We start from the raw sequence: 25,330 nt of genomic DNA, 5'->3' as shown, positions 1-25,330 counted from the left end.
CTGATTTACGGTCCTACAGTGAAACGTAGCCTAAGGACAAGAAGAAGACCAATGCGGTACCCTTTATGTTAATGGATACATTAACATAAACCCAAAGGCCCTTTTCAGGGCCAGCCATATTTCTCGAAAAGAGATAGCCTTTCCATTGCCTACCCTTTTTTAAATTTAAATTTAAATTTAAATTTAAAAAAACTTTTAAAAAAAAAAAAATCCCATATTCAATTCCCCTTGTCCCTAGACAAACCCAAACTCTATTCCCATGTTCAATTCCCCTTGTCCCTAGACAAGCCCAAACTCTATGTTAAATTCCCATTGTCCCTAGAGTGACCCACGATTTTTCTCCATGTTAAATTTCCATTGTCCCTAGAGTGGCCCAGGGGTGTTTTTAATGCTAAGTCCCATTGTCCCTAGGGTGGCCCCATTTACTACTGACCTGATCTATAGGCAATTATACATGGTACCGTCATCGCAGGAAGATAGCTAATATGTCATTGAAGAGATCGATGCAGTTTTACATAAAGGATATATTTTTCCTCTCTATTTTTACAGTAATACACAGTGTATGTGCAAGTTTAGACAACGGACGAAATCATTCTTTTGTAGCCTCCATATTTTCTCAGCATAATCGTACCATTAAAACGGAGAGTATGTAATCTGTGTATTTGATAACATTTCTTATTTGATTTTTATTTTACATAAAAGTAAATATTGCAGATACTAGTGCATCTCTTAGGGATTATGCCTTAATATGCCCTGACAGGTGTATTCAAGAACACATGGTGGCAAGACTTGCACTAATATGTGACAAAATTATTTTAAAAAGAAATAACTGCATACACAAAAATCACATATCATATCTGATAACCTTACCACTGTTTCGGGGTGGGCTGGGTTAAAAAGTAATCTGGCATTGACTCTTTTTTGTGAGGAACTGCCTTACTCGTGTACCATTTATATGCAAAAGACAACTCTCTCTGATAGATATTACATCTTGGAATTCCCATTGCTTTTCTTTCTGATAGATATCACCTTTGAAATTCCCATTGCTTGTTCCCCGGGGTAAGTGAGATGTCACTTGCTGAAGCAAATATCCAGATGCAGCGCTTCAGGTTGTATCTAAAATGGTCAAATGTGCAACTGAAAATTCAGGATTGGCATTGAATATGGTCATCTGGTCACCCATTGGCAGCCAGAAATCATTGTGGTATCAGTAAATAACTTCGAATTTCATGTGTATCTAATGTTTTATGCTGAAATATTTGGCAAATGCAGTTTAATTCACGGCATACTTTTTTCGATTGTGATATTGCTAGCTCATTTATTAAGTTGCCATCTGTAGATATGACTAGTCTGGTTTACAGTCTTTATAAAGTGACCAGTCTAATTCATGACTTGTTCTATTAAACTTGGTTAATGTACAATATATTCACGACTCCGTGGTCTTAAACTAAGTAACAGAAAAAGCAAAACGAACATGTTTTGTAAAATTCAACAAATAATTTATTTCTCAAAGTAAATTGTTTAGAGAGACAGTAATTATTGATTAAATCCAAAATACTCATAAAATCTCATTCACAAATCCAAAATGATAGTGTTCCTAATTAATCTCAGTATTGAATGTGCAGTTGTTCCAATAGTAACAGTTGAGCTGGCGTGCAAACAGTCTTGGTGTATAACAATGATATAACTGAGAAAGTCCTTAAATGATTTCACAATAATCCCAACATGTTAATGATAACTTTGTAATTCCAATGAATAGTTTTAGAAATGCCTTCTCTCCAATTATATGTTAACACAGTAGTAAATATACTCAGTGACTGAAATTAAAAGAGGTATGAATTAATTATTCTTATCTGAAATTTATATACAAATTTAAGACACAATAATGTAGGACAATGTGTTGATAGTTGAGAAGACTTGAATAGTGAATTTAATGGCTGGCATGAGGTTGATAGAGATGACTATACTTGACAGTTCTGTTAGACAGATTTAGATATCCTATTTAAAATAGCCTAATGCTTTTTCAAACATTACTATCTTATTTGTCTTCATTAAAATTATTAGGGTTGGTGGGTTAGCGTTTGAATTAGCCACAGCAATTTTCAAGTCAGTTCTCAAATGGCTACCAAAGGTTTGATTGGTCCATGTAGTATTGACACAGATTTTCTATCAGGAAATGTAAAACAATAGGTGTAACAAACATCAGTACCAAATAAATTGTGATCTTTTTGCAAAATCTCAAAAAGTATTATGCATAAAGATAAAATAATTGACAGCAGTGCATTTTGTTTATAACACAGTCCAAGAGAGCCTTTTGGTGGAACCACCTCAGAATGAAGTACATTATATATATATATATATATATATATATATATATATATATATATATATATATATATATATATATATATACAGTAGCCACTCTTTAAAACACTAACCAATGCATACACAGTAGCGACTCATTAAAACACTAACCAATGCGGGGCCCTGAGTGGCCGAGTGGTCTAAAGCGTTCTCCGATATGGATCACTGCCATCTCACCTGTCTGCATAGGTTTGAGTCTCGGATTTGGCCAATGATGGTATGTAAGAAAGCTTGCCAGTAGCTTTTCGAGGGTCTATGGTTCTTTCCGGGGTTTTCCAGGGTTCTTCCTCCACCATTAATACTGGCCACCATGTATAGCCTACCGTGTGCTGAAAAATGGCATTAAACCCTACAACAACAACAACTAACCAATGTACATACGGAAGCCACACATTAAAACGCTAACTAATGCATACACGATAGCCACTCATTAAAACACTAACCAATGCATACATACTCATTAAAACACTAACCACTCAATAAAACACTAACCACTCATTAAAACACTAACCAATGGATACACAGAAGTCACTCATTAAAACACTAACCAATGCATACATACTCATTAAAACACTAACCACTCAATAAAACACTAACCACTCATTAAAACACTAACCACTCAATAAAACACTAACCAATGGATACACAGTAGCCACTCATTAAAACACTAACCAATGCATATGCAGTAGCCACTCATTAAAATTCTAATCAATGCATACATACTCAATAAAACACTAACCACTCAATAAAACACTAACCAATGCATACACAGTAGCCACTCACACTAACCAATGCCACTCATTAAAACATTAACAAATGCATATACAGTAGCCACTCATGGAAACACTAACTAATTCATATAAAGTAGCCACTCATTAAAATACTAACAAATGCATATACAGTAGCCACTCATGGAAACACTAACTAATTCATATAAAGTAGCCACTCATTAAAATACTAACAAATGCATATACAGTAGCCACTCACTGAAACACTAACTGAAACACTAATTAATTCATATAAAGTAACCACTCATTAAAACACTAACGAATGCATATACAGTGGTCACTCATTGAAACACTGACTGATATATAGTAGCCCTTCACTGAAACACTAACGAATGCATACACAGTAGCCACACATTGAAATACTAAGCAATGTATATACAGTAGCCACTCATTAAAACACTGACTGATGTATATACAGTAGCCCCTCACTGAAACACTAACTAATGCATACACAGTAGCCACTCATTAAAACACTAACTAATGCATACACAGTAGCCACTCATTAAAACACTAACATACACAGCAGTCACTCATTAAAACACTAACTAATGCATACACAGTAGCCACTCATTAAAATACTAACCAATGCATACACAGTAGCCACTCATTGAACCACTAACTAATGCATACACAGTAGCCACTCATTAAAATACTAACAATGCATACACAGTAGCCACTCATTGAAACACTAACTAATGCATACACAGTAGTCACTCATTGAAATACTAACTAATGCATACACAGTAGCCACTCATTGAAACACTAACTAATGCATACACAGTAGCCACTCATTAAAATACTAACAATGCATACACAGTAGCCACTCATTGAAACACTAACTAATGCATCCACAGTAGCCACTCATTGAAATGCTAACTAATGCATACACAGTAGCCACTCATTGAAATACTAACTAATGCATACACAGTAGCCACTCATTGAAATACTAACTAATGCATACACAGTAGCCACTCATTGAAATGCTAACTAATGCATACACAGTAGCCACTCATTGAAATACTAACTAATGCATACACAGTAGCCACTCATTGAAATGCTAACTAATGCATACACAGTAGCCACTCATTGAAATACTAACTAATGCATACACAGTAGCCACTCATTGAAATACTAAGCAATGTATATACAGTAGTCACTCATTGACCAGTAGGCCATATAGTATGATGCATTATGTTAAGACCACCTTATAGTAAATATACATACTCCATCATTTTAATGTGTTGCAAGGAATAGGTGTAATAATGAAGGTCCTTATGGTGAGGAAGTTTTGTATGTTAATTTTTGCAACTTGTATGTGTAGAAAAATTGCATATAGAATAGGCAGTTAGGTAGTAAACATCTTTTCTTCTGTAACACAGAGGCAGTTGGAGCTATCTGGATTCTGGCTTTTGAAAAAGAGAACCACAGCAAGATTGTGGATGACAAAGAGCTCATGATTATTGACTTGCTGATAAAATTGAAAGAAAATTCCTCAGATAAGGAGGTCAAAAAGGCTGCTGATGGAACATTGTGGGTTCTTCGAGAGACACTTCAAAATAATGAGAAGTATAAACATATAGGTATTGCTATGTTTCATATTTTCAAGATTACCATTGACTATCATTACATATATTTATTTGCTGTCAAGTGTTGATTTTTGTAATCATCCCAGGCATAAAAATCTTATTATATTTTGTGACAAATAGAAAAACATCATGACGTAAAGCATGAGGTCATTTAATTCAAATTAAATGCTATGGAAATGTATGAATGATTTTAATTTAAATTAAGTATTTTGTAAATGGATGAATGATTTTAATTTAAATTAAGTACTTTGTAAATGAATGAATGATTTTAATTTAAATTGAGTACTTTGTAAATGAAGGAATGAATGATTTTAATTTAAATTAAGTACTTTGCAAATGAATGAATGAATGATCTTAATTTAAATTAAGTACTTTGTTAATGAATGAATGATTTTAATTTAAATTAATTACTTTGTAAATGGATGAATGATTTTAATTTAAATTGAGTACTTTGTAAATGGATGAATGATTTTAATTTAAATTAAGTACTTTATAAATAAATGAATGATTTTAATTTAAATTGAGTACTTTGTAAATGAATGAATGATTGATCTTAATTTAAATTAAGTACTTTGTAAATGGATGACAGATTTTAATTTAAATTGAGTACTTTGTAAATGAATGAATGATTTTAATTTAAATTAAGTACTTTGTAAATGGATGAATGATTTTAATTTAAATTAAGTACTTTGTAAATGAATGAATGATTTTAATTTAAATTGAGTACTTTGTAAATGAATGAATGATTTTAATTTAAATTGAGTGCTTTGTAAATGGATGACAGATTTTAATTTAAATTGAGTACTTTGTAAATGGATGAATGATTTTAATTTAAATTAAGTACTTTGTAAATGAATGAATGAATGATCTTAATTTAAATTAAGTACTTTGTAAATGAATAAATGAATGATTTTAATTTAAATTAAGTACTTTGTAAATGAATGAATGAATGAATGATCTTAATTTAAATTAAGTACTTTGTAAATGAATTAATGATTTTAATTTAAATTAAGTGCCTTGTAAATGGATGAATGCTTTTAATTTCAATTGAGTACTTTGTAAATGAATAAATGATTTTAATTTAAATTAAGTACTTTGTAAATGAATGAATGAATAATCTTAATTTAAATTAAGTACTTTGTAAATGAATGAATGAATGATCTTAATTTAAATTAAGTACTTTGTAAATGGATATATGATTTTAATTCAAAAAAGTTCTATACAAATGGATGAACAGAGACAGCAGAAAATGGAACAGAAGATACTGACATTAAACATAGTAAAGTATGATTGTAGAATATATTATAATAATGATTGACATTAAACAATCATTGCAAAGTATAGTACAATAATAAAAATTGACATTAAATATTGGAAAGTATATTATGATAATACAAATTGACATTAAATATTGTAAAATATAGTATAATAACAAAGAAAAGTGGCCCTGAGTGGCAAAGTTTTCTAAAGTGCTCAGTGTTAAGGATCACTGCCATCTCACCTCTGTGTGTGTGATTTTTAGTCCTGGGCTCAGCCTATGTGAGTATTTGAGAAAGCTTGCTGGTAGCTTCTCATGGGTCGGTGGTTCTTTCTGGAGTTTTCCCGGGTTCTTCCTCCACCATTTATAATGGCCACCATGTATAGCCTATCTTGTGCTGAAAATGGCGTTAGACCCTATAACAACAACAGCAAAGAAAGAGTTTGCCCTTTCATCATTTAGGACCTTTATGCTGGGCATGGATTATTTTAGATATATTCACCTATAATTTGGAGCTGACTTGCATGTAAGTATATGTATATATATATATATATATATATATATATATATATATATATATATATTTGTGTGTGTGTGTTGTGTTCACTGGCACCTCACTCTACTGTCAATAGCTAAAATGGTAGTATTGTACATTTACACAATCTGCTGCTTTCAGATTCTTTGCAAATTACACAATGGCAGATCAGGGTCAATGTTTCTTGCAGTGGGAGCTGACACACACACACACACACACACACACACACACACACACACACATATATATATATATATATATATATATATATATATATATGACTAGGCTTATAATCAGATAAAACTATCTGTAGAAAATATGTCAATATTTTCTAAAAATAGGATGTGTATGGCAGGTGCGTATCATGTAATAAATATGAAGGACTTTGGATAAGACCAAATTGTAGAATTGAATTTAATTTGATGATAATTGACTTCTGACTGGTGCACTCTAGGGAGTTAAAAATTACAACAATCTGCAGTATCCCACATGCTCAGATTCAACCTAAGTATTAGAGTTTACTAAATTCACTCCATGTATCTTTGTACATGACTGCCATAAGGCAATACGTTTTACATGATGATGTAGTCTGCCTGTCAGCTGCCAAATATGTATATAAGCATATTTAGTCAAATTCTCCACCATCTACAGTAAGTACTTCAAGGATGGCTTGCACAAGGTGTAAGGAAAAAAGCTTATAGAGTTCAGGGTTAAAATGATCAAAGTCACTGAAAGAAAAATAATGGCTTCCACACAATACCTCAAGTTCTCCATCATCTACAGTTACCAAACTACATGAATGTGGATAGCTTGCACATAAAAGAGGAAGAACTTTAGAAAATTTTGGTTCAAAACCTCAAAGATCAAAATCACTAACTGAAAGAAAGAAAATAGTTTCTGAACAACATATTTTGAGTTTTGAAGGATCATTAGTTACCAGCTTGTGTGGATAGCTTGCACATGGGACAAGGAACAATTTAATTAATTTAAAAGGTCAAAGGTCAATATGATTGGCTGAAAGAAGTGTCTGGTTTTAGCACAAAATGTATTCTTCATCATCTATGGTTACCAAATATTGTGGATGGCTCACACTTATTGTATGAAAGAACCATTTTTATTTCAAGGTCAAAATGTCTGAAGTCAAGGTCAATATGGCTGAATGAATAGAAATATCCATACAATAATGTTTTTGACCTACATGATATACCTCAGCTAAACTTTGTGGATGGCTTGCACTTGTCAATTTCAATGATCATTTTCCCATGTAGATAAAACTAACACCAGTTTGCTAGGGGCTCACCTCCAAGCTGACATTTAGTACAACTGGACTGACTAGGACAGTCCCCATTAAATACCTTGCTTATGAACACAACACTATTGTCCTCAGTGACCCTTTACACTTGTAGACAGCAAAATTGTTGCATTATTGTCTGGTTGCTAAATCTTGCAAAATATGTGTGTCAGGTATTCTACTGTGTGTCAGGTATTCTACTGTGTGTCAGGTATTCTACTCCCTCCATCTGTCCATCCATGCAGTCAGGGTTTGCCTTTAGGTCAGTTTCCATGAAATATGATAAAGCATTTATGTTCCATGAACACATCTCTTGCTAAAAGGGGTCTCACTCTCATTCTCAAAATTTTATCTATTTAGGTGATTCATTTGAACAGAAGAACAGGCCTGCAAGTGCAGCCAGTCAATTAAGTATGCTCCCTGGAGCACCTGTTGCAGACCAAAAAGGCCACATCATGATCAGCTACAACTGGAGCCATCAGAAGGAGTTGGTAGCAATAAGAGACTTTCTGAAAAAACAAGGTTATACTGTGTGGATGGATATTGACAACATGGGTGGCTCAACACTTCAAGCCATGGCAGAGGCTGTAGAACTTGCACACGTTGTTCTTATATGCATGTCACAGAAATACAAGGACAGTCCAAACTGTAGAGCAGGTAAACATTTAAAAACAGTGAAGCTGTTTTTTCTTGAGTATATATGATAGCTATGAGGACTCTGAAAGTACATGTACTTCAAGTGTTTTTGAGATATGAATGATATTTGAGTATTAGTAATTTCATTGTACCTGACAGCATTGAATTGTTATTAATGTAAGTCAAACCTTGCCCATTATGATCTCTGTGTGTCTGATTTGTATTTTTAACATAGCTTTAACAATTTTTCTGTCATACTGTTACAATGTCCACAGTGTCTCACTTTATAGTGATGTCTAAAACTGGGGAATCTTGCCGCAGACATATAGAATGAGGTCCAACCCAGTCAAGTTATCCTGACACCAGGCTGACCAGTTTTAACACTAACCTCCTAATGCTGAGTGCCTAGTGAGGCAGCTGTTAAACACCATCTTTGGTATGTCTTGGCCAAGATTCGAACCCTTGATCTCCCACAACTGAGGCAGATAATCAAGCCAATAGGCTACCAGAGCAGTCCCCATTACAATCAAGCCATTATATACCATATTTACTCTAGTATAAATTGAATCCAACTGCACAATGCAAGAAACCAGATCTGCTTCACATTTTTCACATTTATGCTTCACATTTTTTTACCATCAGATCTAGCTCTATGTTAGGACTAATCAGTAAAACAAACAAGATGGACCCTTATCAGCTGGCACATATTGTGATGGAAGATCAGGGTCATTGTTGTTTACAGTTGGATTCAACCCATACTTAAGTACATATGGTCAGAGATCTAAGATAAAATTTATTTATAGTTTCCATTATCTAAATGACAATTCAGCATAATTGGAATGAATAAAACAAACGTTCAGCATAATTGGCAAGATTAAAATGACAATTCAGCATAAATGTCATTATCAAAACAGCAACATCAGCATAATTTCTAATGAGCTTCTTACAGACATGACAAAAACAATGAAGACATAATGACACATAATGTAATGGAAGATCAATGTCATTGTTGTTTGCAGTTGGATCCAACTTATACCTGAGAGAGCTAAGATAAGATTTATTTATATTTGGCATGATTGAAACAATTATGCATAATTTGCAAGATTTAAACAAGAATTCAGCATAATTGTCATTATTAAAGTGATAATTCAGCATAAGTTCTAATGAGATTCTTATGAAAATGACAAAAACAATAAAGAAATAATTCCACATGAAGATGTTGGAAGATCATATTACACAATTAGAGTGGGACAAATCAATTAGCACACAACTTAAAATATATGCAAGCAAGGCATATTAAAAGGTCAGTAATTTAATGTGAATTTAGTGTCTAGGTAAATAAAACAAATGTCAGTTATGAACAGGAACTGAAGGATCACAATAAATAAAACAATAAAAGACCACTTAAATTCTAAGTTACATTTGAAATTAAATAAAAGAAATTAAGCACCATATTCAATGTGCAGCATGCAAAAATATAGTTTACCTTTACCTACTGACCATAATTAATTAAAGTGGAGTGATTACTCATTAAAAAGCTTCCATTTTAATGTGGTCACTTGGGATGATCAAATTTTATTTTGTGAAATTTTGTTTTGAATTTGCAGTTACATAATTTACTCCAGGTCATATTAATTGTTATTGCATTGTTTATGTAAATGCGATTTCATGCTAAATATATCTAATAATTTGATATGCCTTCCATGAGATGGTTTTAATTGGTTTAGTGTTTTGTGACATTGCAACACAGGAAGGCCATTTTGTGCTCCATAAGTATGTTCTTTAGTGCCAAGGCAATCAGAGTAAAATGCATTGCTCACAATGACACACCATGGTAGATGAACCAGGCTGGTCCAGTGGTAGGATTCAACCCTGCATCATTCTGGTTGTGAATCCAGCATGCTAACCACTGTGGTTCCATCACCATATGGTGGAGCATATTGTGTTGTCATGTCCATCTATCTCCATGTTAAAAGTTTAGTTTACACAATAGCTAGAGTTGTCTACCATCACCCCATCAGCCCCCACTTACCAATAGCTAGAGTTGTCTACCATCACCCCACCAGCCCCCACTTACCAATAGCTAGAGCTGTCTACCGTCACCCCACCAGCCCCCACTTACCAATAGCTAGAGTTGTCTACCATCACCCCACCAGCCCCCACTTACCAATAGCTAGAGTTGTCTACCATCACCCCATCAGCCCCCACTTACCGATAGCTAGAGTTGTCTACCATCACCCGACCAACCCCCACTTACCAAACTTGGAATCAAAGGTCAATGTGACTTAAAGTAGAAACGTAGTTTCTTCACAATGATTTCAGGTCTTTCACATCAACAGTTACAGACTTTGTGAATGATATGCACTCAGAGTAAGGAAGAACTCTAGTTTGAAGATTAGGTATTTGTGACTACAGGGGAAATGGTTTTTGCACCATGAAATGAGTTCTCCATCGTGTATAGTTGTCAAATTTTATGGTTGGTTTACAGCTGGGTGAAGAAAAAGCTTAATTATTTTGGACTCAAGAGGTCAAAAATGAAGATCACTGTGATTGGTATAATACAATATCTGTTATTATTTAGTTGTGTACTTTTCTTAAATTACTCATGTCTAGTTTGGAAAATTATATCTTTCCATTAGATGGAAAGAGATAGAAAGTCTAGAGCTAAAAAGAACATAGACTGAATCAGTTCTCTATGTCATAGACTAATTCATAGGACCTAAAAGAACACAAATTCAGTCTGTCCCCAATGTCATTGGCCAATTCATAGTACCAGAAAGAACACAGACCCAGTCTGTCCCCAGTGCTATTGGCAAATCCATAGCACCTAAAGATACACAAACTGAGTCTGTCCTCAGTGTCATTGGCTAATTCATGATACTGGAAAGAACATAGACCCAGTCTGTCCCCAGTGTCGTTGGCAAATTCATAGTACCAGAAAGAACTCAAACTCAGTCTGTCCCCAGTGTCATTGGCAAATTCATAATACCGGAAAGAAAATACAGACCCAGTCTGTCCCCAGTGCTATTGGCAAATCCATAGCACCTAAAGATACACAAACTGAGTCTGTCCTCAGTGTCATTGGCTAATTCATGATACTGGAAAGAACATAGACCCAGTCTGTCCCCAGTGTCATTGGCAAATTCATAATACCGGAAAGAAAATACAGACCCAGTCTGTCCCAGTGTCATAGACATTCTTAATGGACATCTTTTAGTGGCTGCCATTTTATTCAGTAAAGTTCAATTACTCTTTGGGAAAATTTGCCTTTTCTTATCACTGAGACACGTTGTATTCAGGTCTGTCTTTCGGTGTTTAGAGTGTTTACTCCATCAGTTCAATGTAATTGTTGGATAAGCTGTCATGCATTTGAAGCATTGTGTATCCTGTTTTAGCAGTGTCAGGCCTAGGGTAGGTCATAGCTGTTCCTTAATGGTATCCAATTTTAATACTGATTCAAATATTTTTGGATGCATCTGGACTTCTGGGGCAGATATCATTTTATCATTTTTATCCAGATTTGTGTTACCTATATGTTTCTTTTATAGTTCATTTTTGATTAAATAGTTTTATAGTACATTCATATTATATAGTTTTATGGAACGTTAACATTACATAGTTTTATGGTACATTAACATTACATAGTTTTATGATACAGTAATATTACATAGTTTTATGATACAGTAATATTATATAGTTTTATGGTTCATTCATATTATATAGTTTTACGATACAATAATATTACATAGTTTTATGGTACATTAACATTACATAGTTTTATGATACAGTAATATTACATAGTTTTATGATACAGTAATAATATATAGTTTTATGGTTCATTCATATTATATAGTTTTATGATACAGTAATGTTACATAGTTTTATGGTACATTAATATTATATAGTTTTATGGTACAGTAATATTATATAGTTTTATGGTACATTAATATTACAGTTTTATGATACAGTAATATTATATAGTTTTATGGTACATTAATATTATATAGTTTTATGGTACATTAATATTATATAGTTTTATGGTACATTAATATTATATAGTTTTATGGTACATAAATATTACGTAGTTTTATGGTACATTAATATTATATAGTTTTATGGTACATTAATATTACATAGTTTTATGGTACATTAATATTATATAGTTTTATGGTACATTAATATTATATAGCTTTATGGTACATTAATATTACATAGTTTTATGGTACATTAATATTACATAGTTTTATGGCACATTCATAATATATAGTTTTATGGTACATTAATATTACAGACTTTTATGATACATTAATATTACATACTTTTATGGTACATTATTATTACATAATGTATCTTAGATGCACATAAGAGGGTCAGAGTATCATTGAGTTGCACCTCCGTCTTATGAGAGAAGAACATCACCCTCTCAAAGCTCTTAGACCACTTACAGCAACAAGCATTTTGAGCTGCACTGGAAGTAAATAGCAGCAATCGCCTTGTGTAAGCTCTGAGGACTTTTGTTCTATACGATAGATTCGAGTCACCCAATGGGACATTGACTGCTTACTGGGCACCTGTTTTTGAGTACCAGTCTCTGGTCATTAGAGCCCATTGGCACAAGGACAGGGATTGGGTTGAGGTACCCCCATCGCTATATTACCTGCAAATACTGTTTGGTACAGGGAGTCAGTATACACATGCCAGAGTAGGGAAGGGGATCAAATTGGTGTACCCCATCTCCACTTCCTTATGATTTATCTTAATCCTTCAAGACTATCGGAGGGATTAATTTCTCATTTATGCCACCATAGATGCATAGGCTTTAGCCTATTTGCAGTGCTCATATTGTGAGTTGTGGACCCAAATCACTGCTTATGTTAAGTCACTGAGTAAGAAGTGGACTAGTCTGGTCTTCTTCTGACATATGGTCAAGGAAGGGCTCAAAGGACATCAAACTTCTCTTCAGTTTAGAAAGGTTCAACGTATCTTACATTCTGAACTCATTTTACTCCTCATTTGACTACGATTAAGGAGATCTCTCAAAGACGTAGTAAGTGCAAGAAGATTTCTAGGCAGTTTAAGTGGTGGACCTTCCCCCCTCTACCTTTGGCCATGGATCTATCTCATCTTCTAGTTAAGCCACAGGAAGTACTCTATCTAAAACAAGATTGCTTAGTACCATAGCCTCGCATCCCAATTCTTTTCCTTGGCCTCGTTCAGTCTTTTGAAAGAGGAATCTCTGCCTCCAGTTGCGTGCTGGCAGCCATTGCTAAAATCTCATTGCATGTGTTGCATGGCACTCTGTGGAGCTGCTCCACGTCCACATGGATCTTTATGGATCGTGGTAACACCAGTCTTAAGGCTGTTCCCATAGATTCAGAGACCCTCAAAGAAGATCTAAAAAAGCAGGTAGAACTTTTTGACCAGGATGTAGAAAGAGTCCATGAGCACTACCAGTACAGTAAACGGGTAAAATGATCCCTCTCTGAAGATGAATTTGTTGTACAGATAGACATTTCAGAGAATTGTTCATGTTGGCGATTGGATGAGATACAGACGGACTACTGAAATCAGTTTATGGTTATGCTCCATCCAGTCACTGCATATTACAAAGAGAACGATGAACTAAACCACACAAACAATTTTTTCTGTCAGTGATAAAATGACACATTCTTCTTGGACAGTTGCTGCATTTCTGGACAGGCTCATTCTGGAGCTGAAGGAGATGAAACATAGTCTTAAGTTTATCCATTATTGGACAGATTCACCGTCTGGCCAGTACATAAACTGATTTATATTCAACTTGATTGCTCATGACATAAGCCTGTACTCCATTGGTACTATATGGAATTACTTAAAAGCCATGAGAAAGGGCCGTATAATGAATTGGATGGAACAGGAAAAATAATGGCAGATGAAGCTATTACAGGAAAATGCTGTAATCCAGGATACTTCAGATTTTCATGCATGGGGAACACAATCAAATATGACTGGGTTACGCTTTATCCGGGTCTCCAGTGAAGGAACCAAACTGGAAGAATATGAGCTAAATTCGATTAAGACAAAACCATTGGAAAACACAATGAAACTTGTATGTAGTCAGTATTACTGATGACCCTTAAAAGCTTGACGACCCGTGAAACTTCCTGTTACTGTTCAGTGTATATTACGGGTTCTTACTGCGACAACTGGACCATTCTGAACTTCTCTTGAGTCAGCTTGCCACTTCACCAGACAAGAGCACTTTGTCAATCACTGCTGTTGACCTACCAGGTAGCACCCATCCATCTGTAGTCAGACTTAGCCATGGACCCTATGCTTCAAGCCATGGCCGAGGCTGTAGAACTTGCACATATGGAGGGAGTAGAATGCCTGTCAATCACTGCTGGTGACCCACCAAGTAGCACCCATCCATCTGTAGTCAGACTTAGCCATGTACCCTAAAATCTCTGAAAAAGACACCTCAGCGCTTGCATCTGTAATATGTAAAGAAGCTGTCGTTTACAGTGGAAAATGATACCTTGGAAGGATTGAACACATTGATAGTGACAACAAAGACTCTGAGATTGACTTTATCAAACAAGCAGAAAGACACTTCAAATGGTCGGAACAACCTGTAGTGATCTTGTATGGAGTGACGAACAAAATATCCTTTGTAAAGTGAAATATCCTATCCCAGCTGGAAAATCGGAACGACTATTTAAAATATATGATGCCGAAATGAAATTAATTAACAATACGTTTGCTTCGCGTTAGTTAAATGCACACGTTATCTAAACAGTACATGTGAACTGTCCCCTCTGTTTAATCGGCTAAAATTGTGTTTTCTAAACGTGAGACTGTAAAACCATTCAAGTCTTTTTAATTGTACACAAAAGTGTATATTGCAATTGTTTGAACTTTAAAAACATTTACTCTACCACATGTACGTTACCATTCTAAACTTTGATAAAGTTATTTAAAAATTTGGTGAATTCACTTGATTAAGCATAAAAATGTAATTATTTTATCTTCGTATAGAATATAAATAAGTCATAATGATTGTCGGATCAACGATCATGTCAATAATGACGATGTTCAACTGTCACATACAAGAAAAATACAAATATCATGAATGCACGTTAAAATAGGGTTAACTAAACATATCTGTAATATTGTCATGCCATTATCAGTTTCTTTGTTGTGTGTATATTTGGAGTGTCTCAAAGGACATACACATTTTAAACTTTCATGCTGATATTTTGAATCTGAAACTATTGTTTAAAATGGTATTAATTTGACATCTTAGATATTTTAATGTTCGAATATTCATTATTATCCATTTATATGAAATTTAAAATAGGAGTATATTTTTGTAAACATGCATTTTAATTTACCTACGTTTATCTATTTTTCTGTTCAAAAGTCATAATAGCAAAATTTTATAATGTTTTCAATTAAATCTTTGTAAAATTATCGCAAAATACCGAACTATACAATTATCAACCAATTGTCCAGTATAATAATGTTTAAAAATCATAAAAATACTTTCAAATATGAAACAATCTCTTGTAGCACATGCATTTTGCTATAAAATTAAGGTTTTGAGACTACATTTTGAAAAAACATAACATATGGTTCACAGTATATATTTCAGATATTTCTCTGCAAGACAGGCAAATAAAGTTGTTGCTTCACGATCATTTTCTTTTGTCCATTTTGATAGGTCTGACTCATTAGTGGATTTCGCTTAAAAGTTAAAGCAAACAAATGTCCCGACTCAGCACCAAAAAAACCCACCAAAAAATAAAAAATAAAAAAATGCGCCATCTCTCACCTCACCCCATTTAAATAGTGTATCCGTAAACGACTTAACTGTAGTTAGTATGGTCATGGATAGTAAATCAGTGGAGTTTATTACTGAGCAGCACAGTTTAGTTTTGGCATGACTTCACTTGTAAGTCTTCCAGTTTTCACCGTGTAGTGGAGTGTACTTACGTGTTGGATACAAAGATATAAATGGAAAATAGTGAATACACTTTGCATGTAAAACAAAAGCTTTTATCATTGTAAAATCTTCCCTTAAAAGTTAAATTAATTGGCAATACACATTAAAACATTTGACGGTTGGATGGAGTTGGCTATCCATCAACTGGGAATTGAGGAGTTTTAGAGCAAATACACTAACGTCTAAACTGAAGTATATGCTTTTTTGCAGAGGCAGAATATGCATTTCAGCTGAGAAAGAAAATTATTCCCCTGAAGATGGAAAGAGGGTACCAACCAGATGGATGGCTAGGATTTCTTATTGGAGCAAAACTATTTTACGAGTTTAGTGGAAAGTATCCATTTGAAGCAAAGGTTAAGGAGCTCATTCGTGAGATTACTATCAGCTATGGCAATGAAGATGCAGAGCCTAAAATAACACCCATTAAAATCCAGCATGTAAGTAAAACTAGGAAACTAAAACTTTTCTTTTTTCCTTTTCTACTATTTGATACTAGATTCAGAGAAGTAAATAATACAGTACACCAGTCACTCACCACATATTGGGATCCAGTAACTAACAAAGTATTCCAGTCACAAACTGTATATTGGAATCCAGTAAATAATAAGGTTTGCCAGTCACTCACTGTATACTGGGATCTAGTAAATAAGCAAGCACACAAATCACTCAGTGCATATTGGGATCAAATAAATAATAAAGTACACCAGTCACTCACTGCATATAGGTTTCCAGTAAATAATAAAGTACACCAGTTACATACTGCTTATTGAGATCCAGGAAAGAATGAGGTACTCTAATCACTCATTGCAGATTGGGATCCAGTAACTAAGAAACTATAACAATCACGCACCACATATTGGGATCCAGTAAAGAATAAAGTACACCTGTACTCAATGCATATTGGGATCCTATAAATAAGTTCACCAGTCCCTAACTGCATGCATATATTGGGATACAGGAAAGGCGAGAACACCAATCACTCATTTCATATTGGGATACAGTAAATAATAAAGTACATCAGTCACAGCATATCATGATTCAACAAGAGTTCTGCCATCAATGTTATGTCTGCATTTTTATAAATATACTGTGATAGGTAATATGTCCATCTTTGTGTCCATCTTTTGTCCATACATCCATCTATTACTGTTATCCTTGTAACCACCCACCTAATCAGACTGAGGGAGGATGCTAATATTTGGCATGATGTTTCTTTGAAGAATGAGCAGAAATGTAATGACTTAAATAATTTTTACTTATGAGATAAATGGTTCCAGTGGTTGCATATATTTAAGTACAAATAATATAATATTGCTTTCATCAAATGAGATGGTTTTATTCCTTGAGACTGCAATACAGTACAGTGAAGTACCTGAGTTAGATTTAGATGCCTTGTATGACATCGTGATCTTATGAGTTTTTATATCATGATTTAATATTTCAATTAATGTGCTTTATAATACAGTATTCATGAAATGTAAATATAATGTCCTTACACAGGAAGATACCATGGAAATGGTGGATGGTATGCTGGAAGCAGTAACTCCAAGGAAAGCAGGACATGCGGTACATTCACCACTTGTGGATGCTGCTTGGAACTGGACACCTGATCATGTCAACAAATGGATTGAAAAACACAATCTCCCAAAGTAAGACTATTGCACATGCATGTACAGTCCTCACTCATTATAAAGTCCCCTGGTATACTGCTGATTTCTTTAATGTAAAGTCAGCAGGTACAGTCTACACCCCTTGAAAAAACGTTTGGTACAGTCTTCACTTCTTGTAAAGCCCCTAGGTACACTCTTCACTCATTATTAAGCCCCTGTGTATAAGGCTGCCTTTTGTAAATTAATTTGTACAATCTTCATTCATTATAAAGCCCATTTGGTATATTGCTGCCTTATAAAAGCTAATCTGTACAGTCTTCATTCATTATAAAGCCCTTGGGTATACTGCTGCCTTTTGTAAACTAATTTGTTCAATCTTCACTCATTATAAAGCCCCTTGGGATATTGCTGCCTTATATAAGCTAATTTGTAGTCTTCACTCATTACTGACCCTCTTTAAAGCTGTATCATGAAAATTCTATTAAAGTCAAAAGAACCAAAGGATAACATCAATGCAAAAAGGACAGGAGCACAGAAAGGATAATAGAAATGTAAAAGGGACAGATCACAGAAGTGATAATATAAATGTAAAAGGAACAGGATCACATAAAGAAATATATAAAAATAAAATTATAAACAAAACCAACAAATTATCCATATATATCACTTAGATAATCTCACACATCTGATTTATAAAATGTGCTGCTAATCTGTCACAAAACAAATTATGTTTGAATACATGTACATGTATGGAGATTACTTGTGCACTGTATTGCATTTGGATAATGTATAAATACATGTATGGACATTACTTGTGCACTGTATTGCATTTGGATAATGTGTAAATACATGCATGCAGATTACTTGTGCACTGTATTGCATATGGATAATGTATAAATACATGTATGGACATTACTTGTGCACTGTATTGCATTTGGATAATGTGTAAATACATGTATGGAGATTGCTTGTGCACTGTATTGCATTTGGATAATGTGTAAATACATGTATGGAGATTGCTTGTGCACTGTATTGCATTTGGATGATGTGCAAATACATGTATGGAGATTACTTGTGCACTGTATTGCATTTGGATAATGTGCAAGTACATGTATGGAGATTAATTGTGCACTGTATTGCATTTGGATAATGTGTAAATACATGCATGCAGATTACTTGAGCACTGTATTGCATTTGGATAATGTGTAAGTACATGCATGGAGATTACTTGTGCACTGTATTGCATTTGGATAATGTGTAAGTACATGTATGGAGAATACTTGAGCACTGTATTGCATTTGGATAATGTGTAAATACATGCATGCAGATTACTTGAGCACTGTATTGCATTTGGATAATGTGTAAGTACATGTATGGAGAATACTTGAGCACTGTATTGCATTTGAATAATGTGTAAGTACATGCATGCAGATTACTTGTGCACTCTATTGCATTTGGATAATGTGTAAGTACATGCATGCAGATTATTTGTGCACTCTATTGCATTTGGATAATGTGTAAGTACATGCATGCAGATTACTTGTGCACTCTATTGCATTTGCATAATGTGTAAATACATGCATGCAGATTACTTGTGCACTCTATTGCATTTGGATAATGTATAAATACATGCATGCAGATTACTTGTGCACTGTATTGCATTTCGATAATGTTTAAATACATGCATGCAGATTACTTGTGCACTGTATTGCATTTGGATAATGTGTAAGTACACGTATGCAGAATACTTGTGCACTTTTTTGCATCTGGATAATGTGTAAGTACATGTATGCAAATTACTTGTGCACTCTACTGCATTTGGATAATGTGTAAGTACATGTATGCAGAATACTTGTGCAGTCTATTGCATTTGGATAATGTGTAAGTACATGTATGCAGAATACTTGTGCACTTTTTTGCATCTGGATAATGTGTAAGTACATGTATGCAAATTACTTGTGCACTCTACTGCATTTGGATAATGTGTAAGTTCATGTATGCAGAATACTTGTGCAGTCTATTGCATTTGGATAATGTGTAAGTACATGTATGCAGAATACTTGTGCAGTCTATTGCATTTGGATAATGTGTAAGTACATGTATGCAGAATACTTGTGCACTTTTTTGCATTTGGATAATGTGTAAGTACATGTATGCAGATTACTTGTGCACTCTACTGCATTTGGATAATGTGTAAGTACATGTATGCAGAATACTTGTGCAGTCTATTGCATTTGGATAATGTGTAAGTACATGTATACAGAATACTTGTGCACTGTATTGCATTTGGATAATGTGTAAGTACATTCATACAGATTACTTGTGCACTGTATTGCATTTAGATAATATAGACCAGTGGGCAGGCTTAAGCGTTTTTGGGCAGATGGTTTTAAATGAATAAGCATAGTAACTGAGACATACAGTACATTAACATCGTGTTGCCTTATCCCTGAATAAGCACTGTAAATGAGACATACTGTCTTTACTGTGTTCCCTTTATTCTTGAATAAACATGGTAACTGAGATATACAGTGCATTAACATCATGTTGCCTTATCCCTGAATAAGCACTGTAAATGAGACATACTGTCTTTACTGTGTTCCCTTTATTCTTGAATAAACATGGTAACTGAGACATACAGTGCATTAACATCATGTTGCCTTGTCCCTGAATAAGCACTGTAAATGAGACATACTGTCTTTACTGTGTTCCCTTTATTCTTGAATAAACATGGTAACTGAGACATACAGTGCATTAACATCATGTTGCCTTGTCCCTGAATAAGCACTGTAAATGAGACATACTGTCTTTACTGTGTTCCCTTTATTCTTGAATAAACATGGTAAATGAGACATATAGTGCATTAACCTCATGTTGCCTTTTTAGCTGAAAATTGATCAAGTTCTTCACTTTTATTCCAGGAAAAACTTTGAAAAATTGACGGGTAAAGAGCTTGCACTTTTGGTGATGATGAGATCAGAGGTATGAAGGCCAAGTAGTCCTAAAAGTGCTTACTCTCGTTTATGTATTAGAGACCCTGCTCCCCCATAATTATTTTGCTCCCCTCCCCCGTCTGATACCAAGGTTTGGTTTTTCACTCAATCTCACCTCCAGTTCTGACAATGTAGTAATTTCTGTCTTGCACCCTGAAGCAAAACACCAAATTCATGAATTTACAATAACTAGTTTTCAAATTTACTTATAACTATGAAGTTCTATTTCTCTGAAGCTATTAATAATTCTTGTATAACATGTTTAGCAGTGTATAATTTATTTGTATAAAATATTCAGCATTATTTAAAATTTGTTGCATCACAGTTCATATTCTTGTGTACTATCACTCTATAGCTGCATTAGAGTAATCTGGGTTATGATCTGTTTCATAATGGCATAAAAGTATTGAGCATAGCTGGTTTAAAGGCATACAAGTATTGACTATGCTTGACTTAATGGCATACAAGTATTGACTATGCTTGGCTTAATGGTATACAAGTATTGACTATGCTTGGCTTAATGGCATTGCTGTGACTGGCTCAATGGCAAAATGATTTGACTAAGTCTTTCTTAATGGCATAAAATTATTGACTATGCCTGGCTTAATGGCATACAAGTATTGACTATACTTGGCTTAATGGCATTGCTGTGACTGGCTCAATGGCAAAATGCTTTGAATATGTCTTTCTTAATGGCATATAAGTATTGGCTATGCTTGGCTTAATGGCATTGCTTTGGATGGCTCAATGGCAAAATGATTTGACTATGTCTTTCTTAATGGCATAACAGTATTGACTATGCCTGGCTTAAAAGCATTGCTGTAACTGGCTCAATGGCTTAATGATTTGACTATGGCTGTCTTAATGGCATACAAGTATTGACTATGCCTGGTTTAATGGCATAAAAGTATTGACTATGCCTGGCTTAATGGCATTTCTATGGCTGGCTTAATGGCATGAAAGTATTGACTATGGCTAGCTTGATGGCACAAAAGTATTGGCTATGGCTGGCTTAATGGCATAGCTGCGACTGGCTCAATGACGTAATGATTTGACTATGACTGTCTTAATGGCATAAACATATTGACTATGGCTGGCTTAATGGCATTGCTGTGACTGGCTCAATGACATAATGATTTGACTATGGCTGGCTTAAGGCATAAATGTATTGACTACAGCAGGACAGAGTATTGGTAGCAGCATGGTTATTATGGCATTATGGTGTGGATTCAGTTCCCAACATTGGATCTGCCTGGTTTGACTTGTAGTATACACACTTTAATGATATATAGTTGAGAATACAGCATGAATTATTTACACATAAAGTATTTGTAAACAGAAATATTATATTACAATCAATTGTTTCAAATAATGAATCTTTCATTTCAGGCCCCAGAATTTTTCTACAATTGTTTACAGAAGAATTTGGGCATCACTAGTTTGCTGACCATGGCGATGTTTCTTAGAGGATTAAAAGATTTGTCCATATAATACCAAAAAATAAACATTCCAGTGTTGTCTCACACTTTTATTAATTAACTGCATTGACTGTAAAGTAATTATTAGATATAATAGTTTTATCACATTGTAAAAGTTATAATCAAATGGCACATTAATCTTTCCACCATCACAGCACTTGCTATATTTTCCTTAATTTTTGCTCAGATTGTTTAAGAGACTAATTTTTGTCAAGTCACATGACTTGCTATGAAAATGTTTCAAGTGTACCATTGCATTGCAAATTAGGTCACTTATTTACATTCACGGTTCATAGATTTGTGCATTACCTATTTTGTAACGTGGTTGTTCTAGGCCTATGTTTGCATATATGCTCAGTTTCGAAGATATTCAGAGTCAGGTAAGTAGGGATAAAGATGCATCATGACAGTCATTCAGTCAAAATTAGGTCACTGCAACTTATGTTTCCCATCATTGTTACCCATATTTGTCTTTATGTTCAGCTCAGATTTGTAGACTCAACTGCTTGCAAATGCTTCAAGAGAAGTATAGTACTCTTCAGTCAAAACAAGTCACAGCGGCCTGATTCAGTGACCTGGTTTACCTTTTGAGTAGCTCAGTTTCCTAAATGCTGTTACTACAGTGATATAACTTGATAATACACAGAATACATTGTAAGAAGTACAATACCATTTTAAATAAAGCAAGGAAGACCCCAGCTCTTTATGTGGACTGAAGCACTTGATATTACTTATCACTGATGTCTGACATCTACCTGTATGGGTTCAAATCTCAGACTCGGCCAGTGTGGGTATGTGAGAAAGTCTGCCAGTAGCTTCCCATTGGTCAGTGATTCTTCCCAAGATTTTTCCTGATTCTTCTCCACCAGATATACTGGCTGCCATGATTAGAACATCCTGTGATAAAAATGATATTAAACTAAAAACAAAAACAATGCTTTGAAATCAGTCCATATCACCATTTTATTGTTGTAATTGTGTGTTATTGCATAACTTATGAGTCTTTGTGACAGCTTAATGCATGATAGATTAGCTCCACAGTTCATAAGGGGTTTTGACAGCCTGGTGCAAAATCATTATTGCTATGATCCACATTTGTTGCAAAAGCTCATTCTTAATGTGTCCTCCATTTTTTTCATAACTAATCAACAATGTCTGTGAGAAAGGCAAGACTTTGGGGAAAATTTCCAAACTAAAATCTGTTTCCTTGCACCCTGTATGTGGATAACATTTTTTTATTATTTGCTATGATATGCACATGATTGAATTGCCAGCATTGCCTTGTAGAGCCCATTTATATTCCATATTTTATAGAAACCTGATTTTTTCATAGTTTGTAAAAATTATTCTGCAATACTGACTACCTAGACACATTGTCAACAAAGGTAACAATAAAAGGTAGACAAAGCAGCCAAAGCTACCCTACTCACTTGTTTTCTTAATTTTCAAGTTCACTATACTTGTCGGTATGTGTGGAATGAAAATGGAAACTCAACACAAAACTCCATAGCATGAAATCCATGATTAGAGAGTTGTATCATTCAAAAGCTTTTCAATGTGAACTCAGTCAAGGAACAAGGAACTTTATTATAATATACTATTAATAATGTACAATTTGCAGAATTTTAACTTGTTTATCATATATTTTATGGTACAGATGGCTATTTTTTGTATACGTCTTTAACTTGGTGACTTACTGTCTAAGCCATTTTTCAACATCTTTTTATTGAAATTTGCTTATAATCAGCACTATAAATAGTGTAGCTAGTATTGTGGTCACGTGGCAATAAAATCTCAAAGTTACGCCTGTTATCCAACCATCGATATGCTACCATTCAATTTTCTGCACCATAACTCAAATTATCCACCATCAATAATTACCAAACTTTGTAGATGGCTTGTACTTTGGGAAATCCTCTTTAATCCTATATTGTTCTTTACTTTGTTTTCTCCACTGATTTAATGAGGAAACATAATTTGCATATGAAACATTAGTACTATATCACAGATCTAGAAAAAAAACCAATAATACTACATCACAGATGTAGAACAATAACATTGGTATTACATCACAGATGTAGAACAATAACATTGGTACTACATCACAGATGTAGAACAATAACATTGGTACTACATCACAGATGTATAACAATAACATTGGTACTACATCACAGATGTATAAAAATAACATTGGTACTATATAACAGATGTATAAAAATAACATTGGTACTACATCACAGATGTATAAAAATAACATTGGTACTATATAACAGATGTAGAAGAAAACTTTGTGGATAGGCTGCACTTGTGGTAAGGAAGATTATGGAGGTCAAAATGTCAATATCACTGTTACCAAATAAAAATGATTTTTGTATAATAATGCTAATTTTAAATTTGAAAACAATTAGATCAAATTCTGCAGGAAGCTTGCTGTTATAATGTGGAAGAGATCTATTGATTTTGATGGTCAAAGATTAAGAGCACGGTGAAACACACTTTTTGCACAATAACATCTCTGACCTGGACCAAGCTTTGTTGATGAATTGTACTTGGAATAGGAGTCAGAGATTATGATCTTCTGAGAAAGTGACATATGTAAGATGAAGCTGTTTCTCTTTGCAACATACACAGTGTAGAGAATTATGGCACACCAATATATTATTTTCATGTACTATGGCTGACATTTCTTTGGAGGGGCCTCGAGTGGCCGAGTGGTCTAACGCGCTTTCCGTTACGGATCACTGCCATCTCACCTCTGTCTGCGTGGGTTCGAGTCTTGGATTCAGCCAATGTGGGTATGTGAGAAA

At 34.2% G+C, this 25,330-nt stretch overlaps 1 protein-coding gene across 1 annotated transcript in view; it reads left to right on the top strand.

Moving 5' to 3' along the window:
- The window catches only part of LOC149784713 (uncharacterized), a 70,589-nt gene extending 46,143 nt beyond the window's left edge, over nt 1-24,446 (top strand). Inside the window, exons 5-10 of the mRNA XM_089932741.1 lie at nt 4,532-4,732; nt 8,183-8,479; nt 16,653-16,879; nt 17,943-18,091; nt 20,974-21,034; nt 22,435-24,446. Coding sequence (XP_089788867.1) covers nt 4,532-4,732; nt 8,183-8,479; nt 16,653-16,879; nt 17,943-18,091; nt 20,974-21,034; nt 22,435-22,536 — 1,037 coding nt within the window. The 3' untranslated portion in view covers nt 22,537-24,446. The remainder of the gene's footprint in view (nt 1-4,531; nt 4,733-8,182; nt 8,480-16,652; nt 16,880-17,942; nt 18,092-20,973; nt 21,035-22,434) is intronic.
- The last annotated feature ends 884 nt before the right edge of the window (nt 24,447-25,330 follow it).

Source organism: Sinohyriopsis cumingii, chromosome 14 (assembly GCF_028554795.1).
Source record: "Sinohyriopsis cumingii isolate HCF-2022 chromosome 14, ASM2855479v2, whole genome shotgun sequence".
NCBI classification, from domain to species: domain Eukaryota; kingdom Metazoa; phylum Mollusca; class Bivalvia; order Unionida; family Unionidae; genus Sinohyriopsis; species Sinohyriopsis cumingii.
Note: the sequence above shows the minus strand (reverse complement) of the source record. Positions and strands in the feature narration are given on the sequence as shown.